Source organism: Naumovozyma castellii, chromosome 4 (assembly GCF_000237345.1).
Source record: "Naumovozyma castellii chromosome 4, complete genome".
In the NCBI taxonomy this organism is placed as follows: domain Eukaryota; kingdom Fungi; phylum Ascomycota; class Saccharomycetes; order Saccharomycetales; family Saccharomycetaceae; genus Naumovozyma; species Naumovozyma castellii.
Genome location: NC_016494.1, coordinates 199,928 through 219,857, shown reverse-complemented (window position 1 = coordinate 219,857; position 19,930 = coordinate 199,928). Strand labels below are relative to the sequence as shown.

The 19,930-nt window shown below is 37.1% G+C and overlaps 15 protein-coding genes across 15 annotated transcripts; 11 read left to right on the top strand and 4 right to left on the bottom strand.

Annotated features, from left to right (window-relative positions):
• Window positions 1-454: 454 nt before the first annotated feature.
• SIP5 (Sip5p) lies at window positions 455-1,843 on the top strand (the record flags this gene model as incomplete). Its single annotated transcript, XM_003676016.1, has 1 exon — window positions 455-1,843. The coding sequence occupies one exon, from the start codon at window positions 455-457 to the stop codon at window positions 1,841-1,843; it is 1,389 nt and encodes a 462-aa protein (XP_003676064.1).
• A 281-nt stretch (window positions 1,844-2,124) lies between these two features.
• On the top strand, window positions 2,125-2,448 carry NCAS0D01190 (ribosomal protein P1; the record flags this gene model as incomplete). Its single annotated transcript, XM_003676015.1, has 1 exon — window positions 2,125-2,448. The coding sequence occupies one exon, from the start codon at window positions 2,125-2,127 to the stop codon at window positions 2,446-2,448; it is 324 nt and encodes a 107-aa protein (XP_003676063.1).
• A 466-nt stretch (window positions 2,449-2,914) lies between these two features.
• Window positions 2,915-3,888, bottom strand: RPL13B (60S ribosomal protein eL13; the record flags this gene model as incomplete). Its single annotated transcript, XM_003676014.1, has 2 exons — window positions 2,915-3,510; window positions 3,885-3,888. 2 exons carry the CDS (start codon window positions 3,886-3,888, stop codon window positions 2,915-2,917), a joined length of 600 nt encoding a protein of 199 aa, XP_003676062.1.
• Window positions 3,889-4,520: 632 nt separating this feature from the next.
• RPS16A (40S ribosomal protein uS9) lies at window positions 4,521-5,329 on the top strand (the record flags this gene model as incomplete). Its single annotated transcript, XM_003676013.1, has 2 exons — window positions 4,521-4,544; window positions 4,922-5,329. The coding sequence occupies 2 exons, from the start codon at window positions 4,521-4,523 to the stop codon at window positions 5,327-5,329; spliced, it is 432 nt and encodes a 143-aa protein (XP_003676061.1).
• Window positions 5,330-5,992: 663 nt separating this feature from the next.
• On the top strand, window positions 5,993-6,784 carry FDO1 (Fdo1p; the record flags this gene model as incomplete). The annotated part of the gene is made up of 1 exon (XM_003676012.1): window positions 5,993-6,784. One exon carries the CDS (start codon window positions 5,993-5,995, stop codon window positions 6,782-6,784), a length of 792 nt encoding a protein of 263 aa, XP_003676060.1.
• Window positions 6,785-7,182: 398 nt separating this feature from the next.
• Window positions 7,183-8,832, bottom strand: NDE1 (NADH-ubiquinone reductase (H(+)-translocating) NDE1; the record flags this gene model as incomplete). Its single annotated transcript, XM_003676011.1, has 1 exon — window positions 7,183-8,832. One exon carries the CDS (start codon window positions 8,830-8,832, stop codon window positions 7,183-7,185), a length of 1,650 nt encoding a protein of 549 aa, XP_003676059.1.
• A 596-nt stretch (window positions 8,833-9,428) lies between these two features.
• On the top strand, window positions 9,429-9,632 carry NCAS0D01140 (uncharacterized protein; the record flags this gene model as incomplete). The annotated part of the gene is made up of 1 exon (XM_003676010.1): window positions 9,429-9,632. The coding sequence occupies one exon, from the start codon at window positions 9,429-9,431 to the stop codon at window positions 9,630-9,632; it is 204 nt and encodes a 67-aa protein (XP_003676058.1).
• Window positions 9,633-9,899: 267 nt separating this feature from the next.
• On the bottom strand, window positions 9,900-10,943 carry TIF34 (translation initiation factor eIF3 subunit i; the record flags this gene model as incomplete). Its single annotated transcript, XM_003676009.1, has 1 exon — window positions 9,900-10,943. One exon carries the CDS (start codon window positions 10,941-10,943, stop codon window positions 9,900-9,902), a length of 1,044 nt encoding a protein of 347 aa, XP_003676057.1.
• Window positions 10,944-11,411: 468 nt separating this feature from the next.
• NCAS0D01120 (uncharacterized protein) lies at window positions 11,412-12,005 on the top strand (the record flags this gene model as incomplete). The annotated part of the gene is made up of 1 exon (XM_003676008.1): window positions 11,412-12,005. One exon carries the CDS (start codon window positions 11,412-11,414, stop codon window positions 12,003-12,005), a length of 594 nt encoding a protein of 197 aa, XP_003676056.1.
• A 336-nt stretch (window positions 12,006-12,341) lies between these two features.
• On the top strand, window positions 12,342-12,881 carry LDO16 (Ldo16p; the record flags this gene model as incomplete). The annotated part of the gene is made up of 1 exon (XM_003676007.1): window positions 12,342-12,881. One exon carries the CDS (start codon window positions 12,342-12,344, stop codon window positions 12,879-12,881), a length of 540 nt encoding a protein of 179 aa, XP_003676055.1.
• Window positions 12,882-13,041: 160 nt separating this feature from the next.
• On the top strand, window positions 13,042-13,863 carry SWP1 (dolichyl-diphosphooligosaccharide-protein glycotransferase; the record flags this gene model as incomplete). Its single annotated transcript, XM_003676006.1, has 1 exon — window positions 13,042-13,863. One exon carries the CDS (start codon window positions 13,042-13,044, stop codon window positions 13,861-13,863), a length of 822 nt encoding a protein of 273 aa, XP_003676054.1.
• A 75-nt stretch (window positions 13,864-13,938) lies between these two features.
• On the bottom strand, window positions 13,939-14,469 carry IMP1 (endopeptidase catalytic subunit IMP1; the record flags this gene model as incomplete). Its single annotated transcript, XM_003676005.1, has 1 exon — window positions 13,939-14,469. One exon carries the CDS (start codon window positions 14,467-14,469, stop codon window positions 13,939-13,941), a length of 531 nt encoding a protein of 176 aa, XP_003676053.1.
• A 195-nt stretch (window positions 14,470-14,664) lies between these two features.
• NCAS0D01080 (uncharacterized protein) lies at window positions 14,665-15,756 on the top strand (the record flags this gene model as incomplete). Its single annotated transcript, XM_003676004.1, has 1 exon — window positions 14,665-15,756. The coding sequence occupies one exon, from the start codon at window positions 14,665-14,667 to the stop codon at window positions 15,754-15,756; it is 1,092 nt and encodes a 363-aa protein (XP_003676052.1).
• Window positions 15,757-15,961: 205 nt separating this feature from the next.
• Window positions 15,962-17,056, top strand: NCAS0D01070 (uncharacterized protein; the record flags this gene model as incomplete). Its single annotated transcript, XM_003676003.1, has 1 exon — window positions 15,962-17,056. One exon carries the CDS (start codon window positions 15,962-15,964, stop codon window positions 17,054-17,056), a length of 1,095 nt encoding a protein of 364 aa, XP_003676051.1.
• Window positions 17,057-18,666: 1,610 nt separating this feature from the next.
• NCAS0D01050 (uncharacterized protein) lies at window positions 18,667-19,764 on the top strand (the record flags this gene model as incomplete). Its single annotated transcript, XM_003676002.1, has 1 exon — window positions 18,667-19,764. The coding sequence occupies one exon, from the start codon at window positions 18,667-18,669 to the stop codon at window positions 19,762-19,764; it is 1,098 nt and encodes a 365-aa protein (XP_003676050.1).
• Window positions 19,765-19,930: the final 166 nt, after the last annotated feature.

Genomic DNA, 19,930 nt, shown 5'->3' with positions numbered 1-19,930 from the left:
AACTGAAAATAATACCGGACAGAACCGGACAATAGACATTAAACAAAACTCCGTTTCGTGAAAAATTGGTGTGGTGTAGGGGTGTACTATCTGGTTTAATCGAATACAACTCAAGTGAAGTGGCCATAGTATAGAATCATACTGGCCCTTCATTTTTGTTGTATTTGATTTGCCCTTACATGGAGTTATCAGTCAGTATATACAAGATCAACGTCGCCTGTCAGGTTTACTTCGGGTCTTTCTGGCGTAATGTATGTTACCCGGCTCTAAATACCACGAAAAAGGGGTAACACTTCAAATCTGACTCCAACAGAAATCAAACGTTGCTAAGACGTTAATTAGTTTATAAATCCTAGATTAAGAATATTTTAAACCCCGTTCTCTTGACTTCAAGGAAGTGACCATTGATATTCCACCACGATATTGACAAGCTAGAAATATTAAATAAAAAAAAATGGGTAATGTACCAACGAAAGCAGAGCAAAATGATCCTTCATGGAGGAATAATAACCCAAACAGTAACGAGGCTAAGAGAACAAGAAATAGACGTGCTGTGTCTTTAGTTAGTGGTGCATTTAGGGGTAACAACGGAAGTAGCCAGAGCAACGTAGGCTCACATAGGAGAAGGACTACGAAGGAGAGAGAACAGGATAAAGAGGAACGTGCTAAGCAACTAGTTGTCAAATATAATGAGAATGTAGATGGAGGGTTTTTAGCACCGTTTGGAGTTTATGGGTTTGATAAGTTGGATTATGATGCGAAAATCGTGAAGACTCTGATAAAGGAAAGGAAGTTGGCTCCCTTTTATACTCCATTACAAGATTTCGATGAGTCTTGGACCAAAGAAGAAATTATCAAGATTGTTGATGGCTTACCTTTACATTCATCATATGAAGAAAATTTAGAAGAATTTGATGATGTACCAGTTGGAAATATTAATAGAAGAAATTTTGATGATCTGATTGATAGAACATTATCCAAGAAGGATCAACGTAGACAAAGATCTCAGATCTTTAGAGCAAGATTATACAAGAAAAGAATATTATGGCAAGAAAAAGAAGACGAATTATTTCTGGAGAAAAAATTGGCCTCTAGGAATCCAGCAAATGAACCAGATAAATTCTTACCAAGTGATGATTTGAAATATGACCTTTATAAACATGGAAGTGAATGTCCAATATGTTTCCTATATCTCCCGGGACCAATGAATTATTCTGTTTGTTGTCAACAGCCGATATGTACGGAATGTTTTGTTCAAATTAGAAGAGCTGAAGCTCATTTCCCTCATGAAGAAATCGATCCAACCACACATGCTCCACGGGAAGAAGAAAAGGATCCAAACCTTTTAACCTCAGAACCAGCTAGTTGTCCATATTGTGCCATTCCTGACTTCAGTATTTCTTATATACCTCCAACTTCTCGTAGAACTGGATTTGGTGGGATACCGTCAGGAATGTTTACCATCAAACTTGAACCTGAAGCGGATACCCCTGAGGAAATGACTCCACGCTCAAGATCAAAATCATTGGAAGGTGCTTCCATTATTACCTCAGATACGATCCGTCCCGATTGGGAATTAAAGCTGAATAAGGAAAGGGCAAGATTAGTGAGAAGATCTACGAACGCGACAGCAATTCATATAAGTAATAGATTGGTTAATTCAGCTCATATGACTAGAAGAGAATCTACTCAAGATAATCATAGCAGCAATTCCTCAAGGCATACGCCAGAACCTACAGCAGATGAGATTGAAAATGTGATGATGGAGGAGGCAATTAGATTAAGTTTAGAAGATAGCCCTGGAGATAAGAGACAAAAGAAAAGATCCCAGACTATGGTCTAGTTGTTTGTAACATGTAATGAAATTAATGATATACAATAAATTTTTTGACGTCAGTCTATGTTTTACGTCAGCCTATAAACGTTACGCGGAATTCAAAATATCCGTTTGATATGACCACGCAGTTTTTATTTCTTCGCGCTAAAACATTTTGGGCGAAATTTCAAGAATTTTTTCCACTCATTTCAACGTTTTATCAAAAGAAGAACTCTAAAGAAATAGTCTGCTTTGTTTCACGCGTAAGCTTAAATCGATTATCTCTATCAATTCAAGAAAAATAAGAAATGTCTACTGAAACTGCTTTGTCTTACGCTGCCTTGATCTTGGCTGATGCTGATGTCGAAATCACTTCTGAAAAGTTGATCACTTTGACTGAAGCTGCTAACGTCCCAGTTGAAGGTATCTACGCTGATATCTTCGCTAAGGCTTTGGACAACCAAAACTTGAACACTTTGATGGTCAACTTCTCCTCTGGTGCTGCTGCTCCAGCTGGTGTTTCAGCTTCTGGTGCTGCCGCTGGTGGTGCTGCTGGTGAAGCTGCTGAAGAAAAGGAAGAAGAAGCTAAGGAAGAATCCGATGATGACATGGGTTTCGGTTTATTCGATTAAGGAATTTCGATTTAAGATAAATATTTTTAACATTTACTTTAATTGCCTGATCATATAAGATATCTTTATAGTGTGCTCTCGCTTATATAATATAAGAAGACATTTTTCTATTTTCAGTTTAATACTTGTGGACAGCTATATATCAAATGCCGTAAAATCTTAATTATTTTCCTGAACGTTATATATAATGACCGATAATCAATGAGTTTCTCTATAGATCCAACGTATCTTGAATAAATGATAAAAATAAACTGGTTATCGAATTGCATTTCTTAATTCAAAATGTTTAGACGTTAGAACAGTAACATTTACGTAAAGACTTGTAACTAAATTGATAGTATTGGAATAATTAGTATTTGAAATAGTTTTTATTTTTTTATTATAGTGCTTTCCATGATACATTATATATAAAAAAAATACCTAGAATAAATGATTAAAGAGTGGAATGAAATTCAGTTTAAGGAATCTATTTCTTCTTTTCAGCTTCAGCTTCAGCCAAGTCTCTGGCTCTCTTTTCTCTGATACCCTTGTATTTCTTTTCAGATCTGGCTAATCTTAAAGTTCTGTAAGCAGATTCACCGTTGTCTTCAACAGCTCTGGTTTCAACATCAGTAGTTGGTTGAGCAATTGGGAAAGTAGCAGCAGCAGACAAAACTTGTTCAACTTCTGGGGTCTTACCGTTTCTTGGGAAAACAATGATCTTAGATTGGTATTCCTTTAATCTTTGAACGTTTAATTCAAAGATTTCTTGGTTAGTGTTTTGACGTCTGTGGTCAACAGCAATACCAATGGTTCTAGCGTAAGCAGCGGTTAAACCAGCAGCCTTAACTTCGGCTAAACTGAAACCTCTACCAGCTCTAACCTTTCTGTTGTACTTGATAGTTGGAGCTCTGACAACAGGTCTCAATAAGTCCAATGGTCTTGGAGCAATCTTGGCAGCCTTGGCGGCTCTAGCGTTACGTCTAGAGACCTTCTTACCGGCTTGGTCAAAGTGAACCTTGACACGTTCTTGCCAGTGCTTTCTGAAGTGGTTCTTCAAAATTGGTAAGTTCTTAGAGATAGCTGTTTTAAATCAAATTTTAGTAGGTTTCATTAATTGTTAGTATATTTTGTCATTAATCTTGGAAAGGATCACCACTCAGCATGTATTATCATAAACCTGTCTGTTATTTGTCTCTCTTTTTCCCATCCTTTAAGAAACGTCTTATTTCCTCATGAATCGTTGCTATTTGAATCTTTTTTCATATTGGAAATGTTCAGTCATATATTATGGTATTACTCCGTATTTCCACTCAAAAATTCACATATATTGTTCGTTATCTATTTTCTATAATGAATTATCTTCCAAAAAACACTCATACTGGTTATTTCTCCTCACATCAGACCTTCCGCTGAGCACTGGCATTAATTCCAATCGTATAGTACTATTCACATACCCATTGTTACTTGATTCCTACTTGGTTTTGCAAAGATCACTATTAAAAAGCATTATTTTACATATTTCAAGATAATCTACCTATAATTGACAGTGACGGCGCAGTACCATTACGAGATACCGAGTGTCAGCCTAGGGGGACGGACCCACAAACTGGTTAGACTGGTGTGGTTGCCGCGTAGATGGAACGAGGGAAGCCTATCCTTGTTTGGTTCTGCCTAGGACTCGACAGGACAATCCGAAGTTTGGGGCGGAATATTTTGCCCGGTGAGTGAAAAAAATGTTTTTGGATTAGGTTACAAAAAATAGGATTTTAAGAGTGTTTGGGTGTTAAGCAGTCATAAACAATATAAAGCATTCGAAGACTACACATCCGTACATGTTTTCAAATGTTAAAAAAATCAGTACCACCCGACTTGAAATTTGAACTTTTAAAATGCTTGACAAGCGTTGTTGAATAATTTACTCCAGAAATGTTCCATTGCATCGCTACCATCTGCCGGCGGAAATGCCAGGTAGCGGATTGAGCAATACAGCCTAAGAAGATATACCCATTAGAAAGCAGATAGTATTATAAGGTCTAGGCAATTTCATTCAATTGTTAACGGCTCAAATAAAGGAAAATAGTAATTACAAGATGTCTACCGTCCCAAGTGTCCAAGTATGTTGATAAATCGCAGCAGTTTATTCAGATTAGTTGCAACATCAAAGTTATAATGAAAAACAGATAAATGATGGGTTACCGAAACCAGAGTGAGAATAACCCAGGAAACCAAACGTGAATCTTAATTTATGAATATGATACTAGAGGATATCAAAGAACCTGAGGAAATGGAATTATCAATTATTTCATTACTTCCAGCGGTCACCTAATTTGTGAGAGAACCTCTCACTTAATGAAGCATTATCCACCGAAATGCTATAGCTACTATAAGATCATTGTCTACCAAATTTGCAATCTTTGAATAAGTTATTTAACAGTGACTAATAAGTTTACTAACAATCTTTCATAAATTTTATGATCACTAATTTTTTTAGACTTTTGGTAAGAAGAAGTCTGCTACTGCCGTTGCCCATGTTAAGGCCGGTAAGGGTTTGATTAAAGTTAACGGTTCCCCAATTACCTTGGTTGAACCAGAAATCTTGAGATTCAAGGTTTACGAACCATTATTATTGGTTGGTTTAGACAAATTCGCCAACATTGATATCAGAGTTAGAGTCACTGGTGGTGGTCACGTCTCTCAAGTTTACGCCATTAGACAAGCTATTGCTAAGGGTTTGGTTGCTTACCATCAAAAATTTGTTGATGAACAATCCAAGAACGAATTAAAGAAGGCTTTCACATCTTACGACAGAACCTTGTTGATTGCTGATTCCAGAAGACCAGAACCAAAGAAATTCGGTGGTAAGGGTGCTCGTTCTAGATTCCAAAAATCTTACCGTTAAGGATTTGGAAAGAAAATATCAAAAATTCTCATTTATTACTTCCCATTTTTACGTCATTGTACTTCAACATTTAACTTACATAAACTTTTTAACATAATATATTACAGGTAAACCGTTATCATTACTAATATTTTTTCCCCTCCTTTCAAGTTGGATTTGTTACATTCCCGGAAGAAAGATAGGAGTTGGACGTAAATGAATCTATATAAGGCATCTTACGATATCGAGAGGATGTCTTTGATATTGGAAGAATAAATACAGTTTATAGGTAAAATTATTTATAGTATTGGGTACAAACAGTTGTGTGAGTATCGAGTAGTTTTGAAAAGCATAGTGTTATGTCGTCAAGCTTCATCCATGGGACTGTAATAATATCCAATCGTTTATTTCTTAATCACCCACACGTCAAATGCATCACCAAAAGCAGAAAATGTAAACATTGAAATATTTTGAAATACGCGAAATTTTGCAAAACCGAAATATGGGCTTGTTTACATAGTCAACGAGAGTCGTTAACGCCTCTACAAAAAAGCACAACTACTATTAGTGAATTATCGAACAAGACAGGAGTCATTGACTGTATCTTGATTTTCTATTTACAAGCTTTCTGCTAATTTTCTAATCAAAAGAAACGATAACTTTGGATCTAATTTTGGCTGGAAAATGTTGACGGACGGTATTGAAAAGAATGGTGTACCATCTTACAAGTCAAAATCGCAGGACATAAATGCAGGCCTGCAATTGGCAATACATAATGTTAACCATTTGATAAATAAGATGAAGGTTCCACAACCTATAAGCCCTGTAGAGGATAATAATGAATTTGAAGCAGACAACGATAATAATATCGTCTTTACTAATGGCAAATACATTCAAGATCTAACAACTTTGAGTACACCAACAACACCTTTAGATTCCAACATTCAAGGACTTACTAATCAAGTTCAAGTTCTTACCAAAGCCGTGGATACTTTATCATCGGGACTCTCTGACTCATTAAGACAAGTGAGGGAATTGAAATATAAGTCAATGTTACAAACTTTAAATTTTGATAGTGATAGGAGGAAAGCTAAGGTAGAGATTAGTTTATTGAAACAGGAATATGAGCAAACTAAATATATGAATTTTAATGCTATTGAAGAGTATAAATGTCATTTATCGAGAAAGGAGGCAAAAATACAGAAGTATAAAAAGAAGTTAGTACAGAAAAACATAGAAATTAATAAGTTACGAAAATTACTATCGCAGGGGAAGATAATTAGTGTATCACAACAAGATAAGGTTACCGGTTTTGGAACAAGAAGTCTTACTGAGACAAACATGCTAGGTGCCTTAGGATTATTGGCGTCACATGTCCTGGAACATGAGCTTGATGCAACGGGCAATGAAACTGTAATAGAACAAGATGATGACGGTTTGGAAGAAAGTAAAAGACATATGAGAGGACCAGAGTAGACAGAGCTTCATCGAATAGAAGAATAAGCTTTATTATTTTAGCAGAGGTAATGTCCTGTATAATAAGTATTAATGATGTCATACGAGCCCCTTCTATGTTGATCTTGGTTATTACTCAACCCAAACTTTAAAAAAACGAATAAATTAATATAAGTAGGTATTCAGTTGAACATAATGCTGGAATTAAACATTTCTATACATGCGGAGGATAAGTTTATTATGAGCAATGAAAATCCCAGACAGTGGAACGAAGATAGAAATGTTATAGAATAGTCCATATAAATTCATGATTAGAATAATGATAAGTGTTTATTAAATATTATTAATAATATAAATGCAACAAGAAGACTCTATCTTTGTAAGTACGTTTTCTTTAAACAAAGCAATACTGTCGTTGATTAAACAGAGGAATCTCTACCAAAGAAATATACCTTGGCCCAATCCAAGGTAACCAATATTCTATTCCTAAAGGAAAGACACATTGCCAAATATGCTGACTTGTAGAATAAGAATGTAAATGACCCAGTCAAATATTGTTTTGAGGTACCAAACATGGATAAATCAGCCACAGCCTTTTCAGCACCAATATAAGCCAAAGCACCTAGATGATTATATTTAAAGTTTTCAATCTTTGTTGGTAATTTATCAATGTTCTTATCCAGTGTCTTTGTATCCTTTTCAGTGATATTTTCGTTGGCCTTTGTCTTTTGAACTTGCCATTCTAATTGATCAATTTTATTTAATTTCTTGAATACCCTTGAAAGATATTCAGCTTCTTGATGAGCCACTTGGGCAGTTGGGAATAAACCAGGATAAAAGGTACAATCACCAATTGCATATATTGAATTCTCAGCACCCAATAACCTTAGTTTTTCATCTATCAATAACCCACGTCTTGAAGTTTGTTCTTCCAATTTGGACATTAAATTTTTAGTAACTTCTCTTGGTGCATTTCCGGTTGCCCAAACTAGTACACCATATGGTATGTCAATTAATTCACCATTTGGATTTAAAGCTTGAACATTTTCACAATTGACACTTTTAACTCTTGTCCTCAATTGCAAGTCAATATGTTCTTCATTAAAAGTATCTTCCGCGTATTTAATCAATTTTTTATCAAAGCTACCCAAGATATTGGGTGTACCTTCTACCAAGGTGACTCTAATTTCTTTACTTAATTTTGGCATCCATTTAGTCAAATCTTGATCAACGTAATCTTTCAACTCAGCAGCAAATTCCACACCAGTGGGGCCACCACCGACCACGACAAAACTCAACAACCTTTTCCTCTTTGGATCATCTTCTGATAAATTACTAGCCAATTCCAAATTTTCCAATATTTTCTCTCTAATTTTCTTAGCATCTGAGACTTCTTTGAGAAATGAAGAATGTTCTTTCACACCGGGAATACCGAACGTAGTTGGTTGTGAACCTACTGCAACAACTAAATAATCGTATTTCAAACTTGTCTTAATTTCCCCATGATTTTCCTCGATTTTAATTTCCTTGGTAATGGGGTCGATATCCGTGGCCTCGGCCTCCACATATTTTACTTCACCTTGTGACCTACGCACAATAGACCTCATTGGTTCCACAATAGATTTCAAATCCACGGTCCCCACTGGCGTAGAGGGCAAAAAGGGTGTGAATAAGAAATAATTACGGGGAGAAATTACAATCACGTTGTACAATGTGGTGTCTAATGATTTCAACAATGAAACGGACCCCCAACCGGACCCCAAAATGACAAGAGTCTTCCTTGGACGACCATCAGGGAATGTTTCTGTCTGAGGTTGTTGTGCCTTGGGGTGCGATTCCCTGTATAATGAGTATGAAATGTACCCTGTTCCGAGAAGTAGGGATGCCAAAGTAACTTGGAGCACGGAATTGGCAGCTTTCCTATAGAAGAAATGTTTCTTTGTAGCGACTGGTTTTACTGTCTGGCAACGACATGCTGTTGTTGACAATAATCTTCTTTCAATAATTTTGTTAGAGTTTCTGAGTAACGCTCTCGTTGGAGCAGCAAGTGCACGTAAGTTTGCTTGCATGGTTTATGTTCGAATGTTATATGTATTTGGTAAGCACAGATGCAAATAGTGAAGACCAAATATTCTATTCACCCGAGACAAGGAGTTGTGTTACATATGCATGATTTGCACTAGGATCGTGGCACCCCATTGTGGAACGGCGGTATATCATTGGTGGACAGATCCACTTTCGACAGACTATTTGATAATAATCGTCCCTGACAAATCCATCCAAATCCGGAGCCTCGAGGGGTGCTTAGAAATTGCCGCGGCAACAATTCCGAAACTTTGCAGCGCGGGGTAAATACGCCAAATACCGATAAATTCCGAAAACCGGGTTTAAGTTACCCGGATTTAAATTGTTTAGGGTTGTGTTTGCAAGCCCTAGTGCTTGGTACCCTAACTTTTGTCTCAACAGGGTTAGGATTGGATCCCCATGGTTACTGTAATTTAATTTTGGTGCCAGCTTCTTTTTTTTCTCCTTCCATGGAAGCCAAAATGTATAAATAAGACCCGATCGGTGTTCCATGTATTCCTCGCCGAGATCGGATTCAATTGCATTCTATTGTTCTTGAGAACATTAATTAGAACACAATTGGAAAATTCGCACTGACAACATGGCTAGGGGAAATCAAAGAGACTTGGCAAGATTGAAAAACTTGAAGAAGCAAAAGGAACAACAGGGTCACAAGAAGGAGGGAGATCCAAAGAAAAGAATGGAGTCTGATGCGGACATTTTAAGACAAAAGCAAGCCGCTGCTAATGCTAGAAAGGAAGCTGAAGCCCTAGAAAAGTTAAAGCAGGAAAAGGCCAGAAGATAAAAGAAACAAAACTTTTCGTATCTTCAAAAGTTGATATAAATAACTACAATAAATAGATAAAGTTTAATAATGAATTTAATGATATTTTTTTTTTTGGTTCGTTTATTATTATTATTAATTTACAAAAGTTATTTACTACTATAAAAACCTTTCATATAAGGTCCAATATTGCTTCTAATCTATTCATTCTGTATCATTTGCCTGATTGATCGATTTGAATCAACATCCTTCTCCTGCTTATTATGTATGTATGATATGGTAATTTATTTATTCCGCTTCTTGCATATGTTCCTTTGCTTCAGCAGCCTTTTCAACATCATATTTGAAGTCAAAGTAAGATTTTTCAAAATGATGCAGACGCACTAAACCATCTTCCCCACCAGACACATACGATGTACCTTGAGGACTCACAGCAACACAATTTAATGGACCGAAATGACCTTTGACTCTACCAATTTCTTCTTCAAAAATCTTATGATGGAATCTAGCTTCAAATTTACCTTCACTAGCACTGGTAGTGGTAACATCTCTAGCATCTTGACCACCACCAAGAATGACAAATTCTTTCAATGGAGTAATACATGCTGTGTTTAATGGACAATCAATTTCGAAATCTTTTAAGACAGCAAGAGTTTCCACATCCACTATATGAGCATGAGAATCTCTTGAAGATGTAATGAAATATGTTCTATCAGGTGAAAATTGTAAATCTGTAATCAATGCCTTATGCAATTTAATGGATTCTACAAATTGCAACCCATTATCCACATCATATTTGGAAACTTCACCTTCCTTATGAGCAGCAATAATGAATTTACCTTCAGTGGACCAATCAGCTGAAACGGCTGCGGATAAACCTTCTTGAGTTTCAATCTTATGTATTGGTTCCTCCACAAATTCAATAATTTCATTAGTCTCTGGATTTCTCTTTAATTGATAAATGTTAATGGACCCTGGATATTTCATAACGTTATCAAGAACAGCTGCTACATAATTCCCACATGGAGAAAAAGAGACATTTTTCACTGGAACGGGGGAATCCCAAGAATAAACATTCTCACCAGTTTCCACTTTCCACATCTTAATACTATAATCGGCGGACCCAGTCACACAATATTCAGTGAATTTATCCACATCGATGGACCAAATGGTACCGGCATGACCGTTCAACGTACCTAGTCTTTCACCATTGACAGAATACCAAACGGAGGCAAAATTATCCTTGGAGCAAGAAAATAGTAAATCACCTTCTCTGTTGTATTTCACTTGGGTAAGTGGACGTTCGTGTCCCATAAGCACAATAGGTCTCATTGTTTGTTTTTTTGGCTATGATTTTCTTGTTGAGTTCTTGGATTCTTCCGTTTAGACTCTCAGGTGGAACTTAAACTAAATCAAGTAACTTGACCTTAATACACCAACTAACACTTGCATTGATTGATGAATCTTCTCTTATTGAAATTCCAAACCTGGCAAGAAAATTTTTTTTCTCGCCAAATAATCCGGGTAATGCTTTGTCTGTTTAGGGCTATTAATTTACCCGGCCAAATAAAAGTTAGGTCTTAATAGTTAGGGCTTTAATTAATAAGGGAGGGCTACCCCTAAAATAATTATGACCTAGAAATCTCCGAGAGGATCCACTACAATTGAACCAGTCCATCAATAACAACTGATGTCCATCCACAGGAGTAAAAGACACACATATATAAACACATATATGAAATAGGGACAGACAGTGGGTATTTCATCATTTGCAAGTAAGTTTAATCATCACATCGTCCAATGGGATTAGCCTTACTGATGCCCGTTCATTCTCAAACAGCCTACGGGCCCAGACACGGTAGGTCCTTCTCCACATTGAAGAACCCGCATCATCATAATCATCATCATCATCAAACGGCAAATTTCGTCCCTATTAATGTGGAGTTGCAACCCATCATCGAAGAAGTACCAGATATAACGCAGCAAACAATTACTGATAACTATATAAATTATAATGAAGAGCTAGAAAGCGTTGTCCAATCAATCTCTGGAACATTGACAGAAAACGATTTACAGGACCTCTTACTGGCATATGCGCAATCCGCTCAGAATGATAATGTCAATAGTGGGAAAGTAGAGAGTGATACAAGAGAGAAGAGTAATTCTTCACAGGACACTTCATCAGAATGGAAACTAACTTTGAAATTGCTTTGGATTAAGTATGCATTTTATATGGTGAATAAATTGGAAGTAATGCAATCCAAGACCTACGAATATTTCTGGATTTCTGTTCTGTATTTGAATTTTTGGTTTCCTAGGATGGCAACTTTCCTAACGTATGTTTCCTTTGTTCTATTATTTTGTTCCTCTATTGTTTTTCCTTTTACTAACTAACGTCAATAATGTCTGCTCTTTCATTTTTTGGGGAGAGTATATACATGTCGCGACACAAACATTATACTCTCACTTTAATGAAAAAGCATTATACCTCTTAACAACAGTGATAATCTAAACCGAAACACAACATCGTCACCATCTTCCCCTTCCAATAGGTCAACTCACCGGAACAAACACACGAGTATTATATTCAAATTCAAGAAGACAAGAAGACGTACAAGAAAATCTTTGGTAAGGTATATCCAATCTTTGAAAAAAAAACCATACCCAACCATCTTCCTGACTACTGTTTCCATTGGAATACTGATCCCAACATTATTTTTCCTTTTCATCATGTTCTCAATGGCTTCCTTTTATTTTTTCATTTATTTGGTTATCTTCCTTATCATTGGGGTGACATCCACCATTTTTATTATTCCATTATTGGGGGCATCATTTATATTTGCAATTGGGGTGGTCGTGCTGGGGTTCTTTAGCAATTTGACCTTTAAATTGGCCCAAAGATTTTACTTTTCTGCTGATGAAAAATTGAAGACTACATTAAAGAAAATGTCTAAACATACCTCTAATCCACAGAAGGAGTTGAACAAGAAGAACCAAGAACATCAATCACGTGTTTGGAAACCAGCTTCAGAGTCACCATCAGTCACATTTATTAAGAATGTACCACCATCAAGTTCAGATTCTAGCGAAAACAAGAAATTCCAGAGAAAACCACAACCATATGGTACCAGGGTAAAATATAACCATAATGTGAGCAACCATTCACCGATGTCATCGAAATCCATGGAGCAGGGAATAGAACCTGTTGATGGTAATTGTGTCATCCATAATAACCAGAATTCCAGTGCGGGTAAGCGAATTTCAACATGAAATTTACAGTGCGTGTTCAATTAAACAACAATTTTATCCATTTATGCTACCTAAATATTCATTTATACATTGCTAGTTTCCAGTTATTTTGCATTTCATAACATATATTCTCACTAAACTGCCTATTGTCCGTAAGTTTCACATACATTTATCCCTTACAATGCAATTATCCGTTCTATCTGTAGCTGCATTGGCTTTCCTACAACCAGCAGTCAATGCATTCAAAGTGGAAGACGCAAGAGTATCTGACATTGACCTTGGAACCATTGATTCTAGTTTCTCTCCTTTGGAAGCACCCATTGCAGTTACCAAAATTGACGAAGAAATCGAATTCCAATTTACTTTAAAGAATCAAGAAGAAGAGCCAGCTCAGATTTCTCTACTGTTAGGGAATCCCGACCGTCATTTGGAAACAGCTTACACTCCAGAGGTTACAATTGCTAAGGATGACCTGGAATGCAAATTTACTATCCCAATTTCACAATTGAAACCAGCTCTTTTGAATGAAGCAAATGATTTCCTCACCGCATCATTAATTATCGCTGATGACAACACTCATAATGAAAACATATTTGTCAGTGTCTTTAAACTGGACCTACAATTACCAGAATCAGCTTTACACTATGATTCACCTGAAAGATTTGGTCCAAAGAAGGAACTACGTTACACGTTTGCCGAACCTCCAAAGACGGTGAATTCCATGTTAGCCTTAATAGTGGTTAGCATAATTGTCGTGTCCACATTTGCCCTTGTAATCACATGGGTTTCTTCAGGTTCAATTAGTTTTAACAATTTGCCAGCTGATATTGATTCTATCTATTTCCTTGGGTTCCTTACCTCAATTGTTGGATTTGAATACGCTTTCGTCCAATATTACTTGGGTAAGAGCATTTTCGACACTCTACATGTATCCTTCTACCTAGCGGCCCTTGGGTTATGGATAGGTACTAAATTCCTTAGAACTTTTGGAAAGACCATTTAGTTTTGAAATGTACATATGAATATAGGCTATGTTTTTTATTTACAAAATTTACTAGATAAACTTCTCTTTCAACTTTCAATCATTCAAATATGTATTCTTTATCCATCTGAATCCAAACATACCAAACCTCTTCTCACCATTGCCTCTCATGGGCTCAGTAAAATCATTAGCAGCGATGATCTTCCCCTTAATCAACGCCATGGGGAGCACATTATAACTCCTCGAGTCCAACGAATGGGATAGATTATCACCAGTGACCCACACATGGCCCTTAGGAACTTGAATAAACTGTTCAAATCTAGCTGGTCCATCCTCCAAATGGCTGGGATCCACCAGAATGATATCACCGGGCATCCCCGTAATTCGTTTACAAACACGATGAGATGGATCTGTGGGCTTCACAGCAACGATACAATCCCCCATTTGGCAACCCGTCCCATTACGATACTTCTTCAGCACATGAACGTAATCGTTACTCGATGAGAGCGTGGGCAACATGGATTCACCTTTCGTTTCCGTGAATTCGTAAAGATACGTGTGTGTGATGTGCAGCATGCATAGCGCTCGAAGTACCACCGTGGTGGGAGTGGCTATGGTACGTAACATTGGTGGGAGAGAGCGTTCTGTTCCTGTTTCGTATTTATGTAAAATTGGATTGTATGTCAATTGATTACAATACTCGATTTCTGTATTGGTTACGTAATTTGGAAGAAGTGTTATTTCTTAGTGAAAATTAAATTACCCCTTCATATCTTGAAGAACCAGAACTACAACAAAAGCATAATAAAGTAAACTAAATCAATGGCTCCAAATACACCCTCTGTAGTGACTAAGAGAACGGTTACGTTTATAAATAACCAAACTCCAGCAGCAATCACCGAATCTCAGTTGGATCTGGACAGTGTGGGGGATTACGATATTATTGTCAAGATTGAAGCTGCTGCGCTTAACTCCATCGATGTAGTCATTCATGAAAATGCTAACCCTCATCTGGTATCATCATCACCCAAGGCATACGGTAGAGATTTTTCAGGTGTAATTATTCGTCGTGGAGATAAGGTGAATCCCAAATGGCAGGTAGGGGATGAGATAAATGGGTTGTTCAATCACCTCTTTGGTGACCAAGGTTCGCTTTCCAATTATCTGGTGTTCAACCCTGATAAGCAAACAGGGATTACACATATCCCTAAATCGGAAGAAGACAAGAAGGATAAATTCATTCGTGCTGCTGCATGGCCTATTGTATTTAATACTGCGTACTCGGTTCTATTCAAATATGGTCAAACTTTGGGACCATATTCCAGGGTTTTGGTCATTGGTGCCTCCACTACTGTGGCAAACGCCTTTATTCAGATGGCTAAGAAGCAGCTAAATGTGGGGACCGTTGTGGGTGTTTGTAACTCGGATAGTGTGGAATATAACAAATCTATGGGATTCGATTACTTAGTTTCTTACAATCAAGAGGGCACCATTCCTGAAAATGTAGCCAAGTTGATGGAACAGAAGAAGATTGGTAAATTCGATCTAATATTCGATTCCGTTGGTAACAGTGACTTCTTCCCCGTTATGGATGATTTTTTAAAGCCAAAGTCGGAAAACTCGTATTATCTGACTTTGGTTGGAGATCAATCTTTTGAATACGATTCATACAACTTCTCTGCATTTTTAAGTGGACCCATAAGGTTCCTCAATCCATGGCGGAAATACAGATACGCCAAAGTCTTCGGATTACCCACGAAGGAAGGGATGGACTTGGCTACAAGAATGATCGAGTTGGGCAATTACAATCCTCCCATAGATACTATCTTCAAGTTTGAACAGTTCCAGGAGGCCATTTACAGGTTGAAGTCGAATAAGGCAAAGGGTAAGGTTATCATCTCCATGAGTGATTGATAGGGACAAGCGGACAATTGTAGTTATATATTTCAGTATACTCTAATGTTATTTCTAGAATATTCATCGCGTTTGCGAAATTTCGGGCTAGGGTCTCTCATCTTTTATTTTAACACCCTTGATAATTTATTTATTTATATTTGTAGGAGAACTACTTTTGCAAAATTCCCTTCCATCAGAAGATTTAATCAACTAACCAATAACCATGTCCAAAGAAGAAAATATAGTCACTAAAAGAGCAGTCACGTTCGTGAACAATGCTACTCCTGCCACAATTACTGAAACTGAACTAGATCTAAACACCTGTTTCAAAGACAATGAAATTGTCATCAGTGTTGAAGCCGCCGCATTGAATCCAGTGGATTTTACTATGCATGATCTTGCCTATCCCCGTTTTTGTTCCTCTCAACCAAAGGGTTATTCTAGAGATTATGCTGGTGTCATGGTTCGTCGCGGTGCTAAAGTGGAACCTAAATGGCAAGTGGGTGACAAAGTCAATGGATTATTTCAACATCTATACGGTGAACAAGGTACCCTAGCTAACTATTTGATTTTGAATCCCAAGAAGCAAGCATCTATTGCTCACATTCCACCCACTGAAGATTCTGACCAGAACGAATTTGTTCACGCTGCTGCCTGGCCCTTAGTTTTTGGTAGTGCCTACAACACGTTGTTCAGATGCGGTCAAACCTTTAATGAAGATTCCAGAATTTTGGTCAACGGTGCATCCACAGCTGTGTCTAATGCGTTTATTCAAATTGCCAAGAATCAATTGCATGTGGGTACCGTTGTAGGTATTTGTAATTCTGCTTCCGTGGAACGTAACAAAAAGCTAGGGTTCGATTATTTGGTACCTTATAATCAAGAGGGATCTATTACAGATAATGTAGAAAAATTAATGAAGGAGAATCATATTGGGAAATTTGATTTAATTTTTGATTCAGTGGGGACAAGTGAATTTTACCCAATCATGGATAGATTTTTAAAACCAAGATCTGAAAATTCTTATTACATTACCCTTGCAGGTGATGAAAAGATGAAGTATGGTAAGCCTACTTTTTCAAGTGTTTTCCAATATAAGATCCCATTGAGAACTTATAACCCTTGGAGAAAGTTTAATTTTGCTTTTTTCCTCACTGAACCACGTAGTGATTTCATGGAGTTAGGTTCCAGAATGATTGAAAAGGGGACGTACGTTCCTCCAATTGACTCTATCTACAAATTTGACCAATTCCAAGAAGCCATTGATAGATTGAAGTCTAACAAGGCTAAGGGTAAAGTGGTAGTCACCATCAACTAATCGAATGAGAAAATTTTTTATAACTTTTATAACTAACTTTTAAAAAAAAACACTATTTTATTATCACAGCATGTCAGTTGTACAAAATATTTGAAAAATAGCACATATTTGTTGAGTAATATATCGAATCATTAACTACGTCTTTCAGCATCCAAGATTTGAGCAATAGAATCATGTGCAGATTTTTGAAAATCAATAAACTTAAACCCCAAAACCTTTTTGGTTTCATCATTATTAAAGCTAAATAATTCATCGGCAGTCACTCCTCTGACACCTGGATTACCAGCGGGCACTTTCCCATTCAATTCGGGAAAATCCTTATGGACAAGATCCAAAACATCCTGTAACGTGTAGACACCAGCGGCTAATGATAACCTCTTGTCAATACATCCATCCTTTTGGAACGCTAGCAATTCCGCCTTGGCAACATCTCTCACGTCTACAAATACACCCATCATTGGATTGAAGGATGGTAACTCTGCATCACTAGTCGCATGCACAACAGCATTAATCAATTCAGAAGAGCTATTCAATTTCCCCTTGGATACATCAATCTTCATTTGTGGTCCCAATACATAAGTGGGTAGCACAGTAGTCAATTTAAATTTTACCTCATTACCATGTTCCTTCATGAAATCCCAAGCAGCTCTCTCAGCAAATGCCTTAGATCCTGAATAAGCATTTACGGCATCAATTTGACAATTTTCCCATGTGGCATCATTCCAACTATTTTCATCGATTAGAGTATCCTTTGAAAACTTCCCAGCGGGGTTAAATTGTGCCATTGCAGACGATGTGTACACCACACGTTCCACGGTTTGTGGTGCATATTTCAAAATTGCATTGAGGATTGATTTGACACCATTAACCGCTGGGATCAAGACATCCTTTTCTAAGTCATTGACTTCAAAAGTAACTGGTGAAGCTGGGTGCAAGACAATCTTGATTTCTTTACCGTGCTTCTGAAACACTTCGTCAAAGGCTGTCAAGTCGGCTAGATCCTTTACTATCTCCAAATTCAAATTGGGATTATGGTTAAAATTGGAAAGAACATGTTTTGCTTTTTCTTGAGATCTCACAGAACCGATCACCTTGTAGTCTTGTTCGAGTAGCAATTTAATAATATGTTGGGCAATAAACCCAGAGGCACCAGAGACAAAGACAGTAGTATTTTGGGTAGCAACCATTATTGTTTCAAAAGTATGGTTTTGTGGATTCAGAACAGAAACGAACATTCAATGGAGGGTTGGTTCTCAATTATATACATGGTCAATTTGATAAAAAGTTTTAACACCCCACAATTTTCGGAGAGTTCGCCGGCACATTTTATAATGCTATTTCTGAACCGGGATATGTAGTTATGTCAAAGTTTTGCAAGAGTGAATAAAGTTACTATTAGGTGGTTCATGAAGGCGTTGAAGTTTATTTTAAACAAACCTAACCCCTTGTTTAGTCTCAACCCTAACAGTTATACACTTGGTAGGACTCGATCTGATGAAGTTGTCGCTTCCTATTCGGACCATCAAATCTTCCAATCCTGAAGAAATTTTTCATTGTATAAGGGATCAATCTTGACTTCTTCTTGGAAAATTCACAAAGAAAACAGAGCAATGTCAACCGAATCAATGGTCACCAAGAGAACAGTCACCTTCGTCAACAATAGAACTCCTGCAGAAATTACAGAATGCGAAATTGATTTAGATAAGTATTACCAGGATACAGAAATCGTCATAGAAGTAAAAGCAGCAAGTATTAACCCGGTCGACGTTTTTACCCATGGCTTAACGTACTACTACCTAGCCAGTTCCAGCCCTAAAGCATACGGTAAGGATTATTCAGGTGTCATTGTTCGTCGTGGGGCGAAAGTAGATCCTAAATGGCAAATTGGCGATAAAGTAAACGGTATGTTCCACCACATTTATGGGGAACAAGGAACATTCTCGAACTATCTAGTACTAGACCCCAATAAGCAACGTATGATGACATATATGCACCCCACACAGCATGCAATTAATCAAAATGAGTTCGTGGAACCAGCTGCGTGGCCCCTTGTGTTTGGAACTGCTTACAATGCTTTATTCCATTGGGGTCAAGTTTGGACTCCAGAATCCAGAGTTTTGGTCCATGGTGCATCGACTGCAGTGGGTAACGCATTTATTCAACTTGCAAAACATCAATTGAATATTGGAATGGTAGTGGGTACTTGTAATTCGAGCTCTATTGCATATAACAAGGGGTTTGGGTTTGACCATTTGGTCGCATATAACCAGGAGGGCTCTCTTGCAGAGCATGTGAAGACATTGATGAAAGACCAAAATATTGGCAAATTTGACTTGATATTGGATTGTGTTGGCACTCAAGAATTCTTTCCAGTGATTGATGAGCTATTGAAACCAAGATCGGAGAATAGTTATTATTTGACTACTGCCGGGGACCATAAATTTGATTATAAGGATCCCAAACCTTTGGAAATGATACCATTGAAGCTTCCACTAAGGTTATTTAATCCGTGGAGAAGATTTAATTATGGCTTCATTTCCGTTGAACAAATGCCTGGGCCTGAATTTGTAGAATTGGGCGCAAGAATGGTCACTCAAGATAAGTATCATCCTAAAATTGATTCAGTCTATAAATTTGATCAATTTCAAGAAGCTTTAGATAGACTAAAATCCAATAAGGCAAAAGGAAAAGTTGTTATTACCATGTGAAAAACTGCAAACCCTTTTTTATACTTTTTTTATTACTTTTGTATGTGGTAGATAATTTGCGACGCTTTGATCATTTGTGACGCGTATTTTCAAGAAAATTTTTGGTCTAACAATTGGACATTGGTTAAACAGAAAGCTGGTCCACAGATGGATGATCTCGACAAAG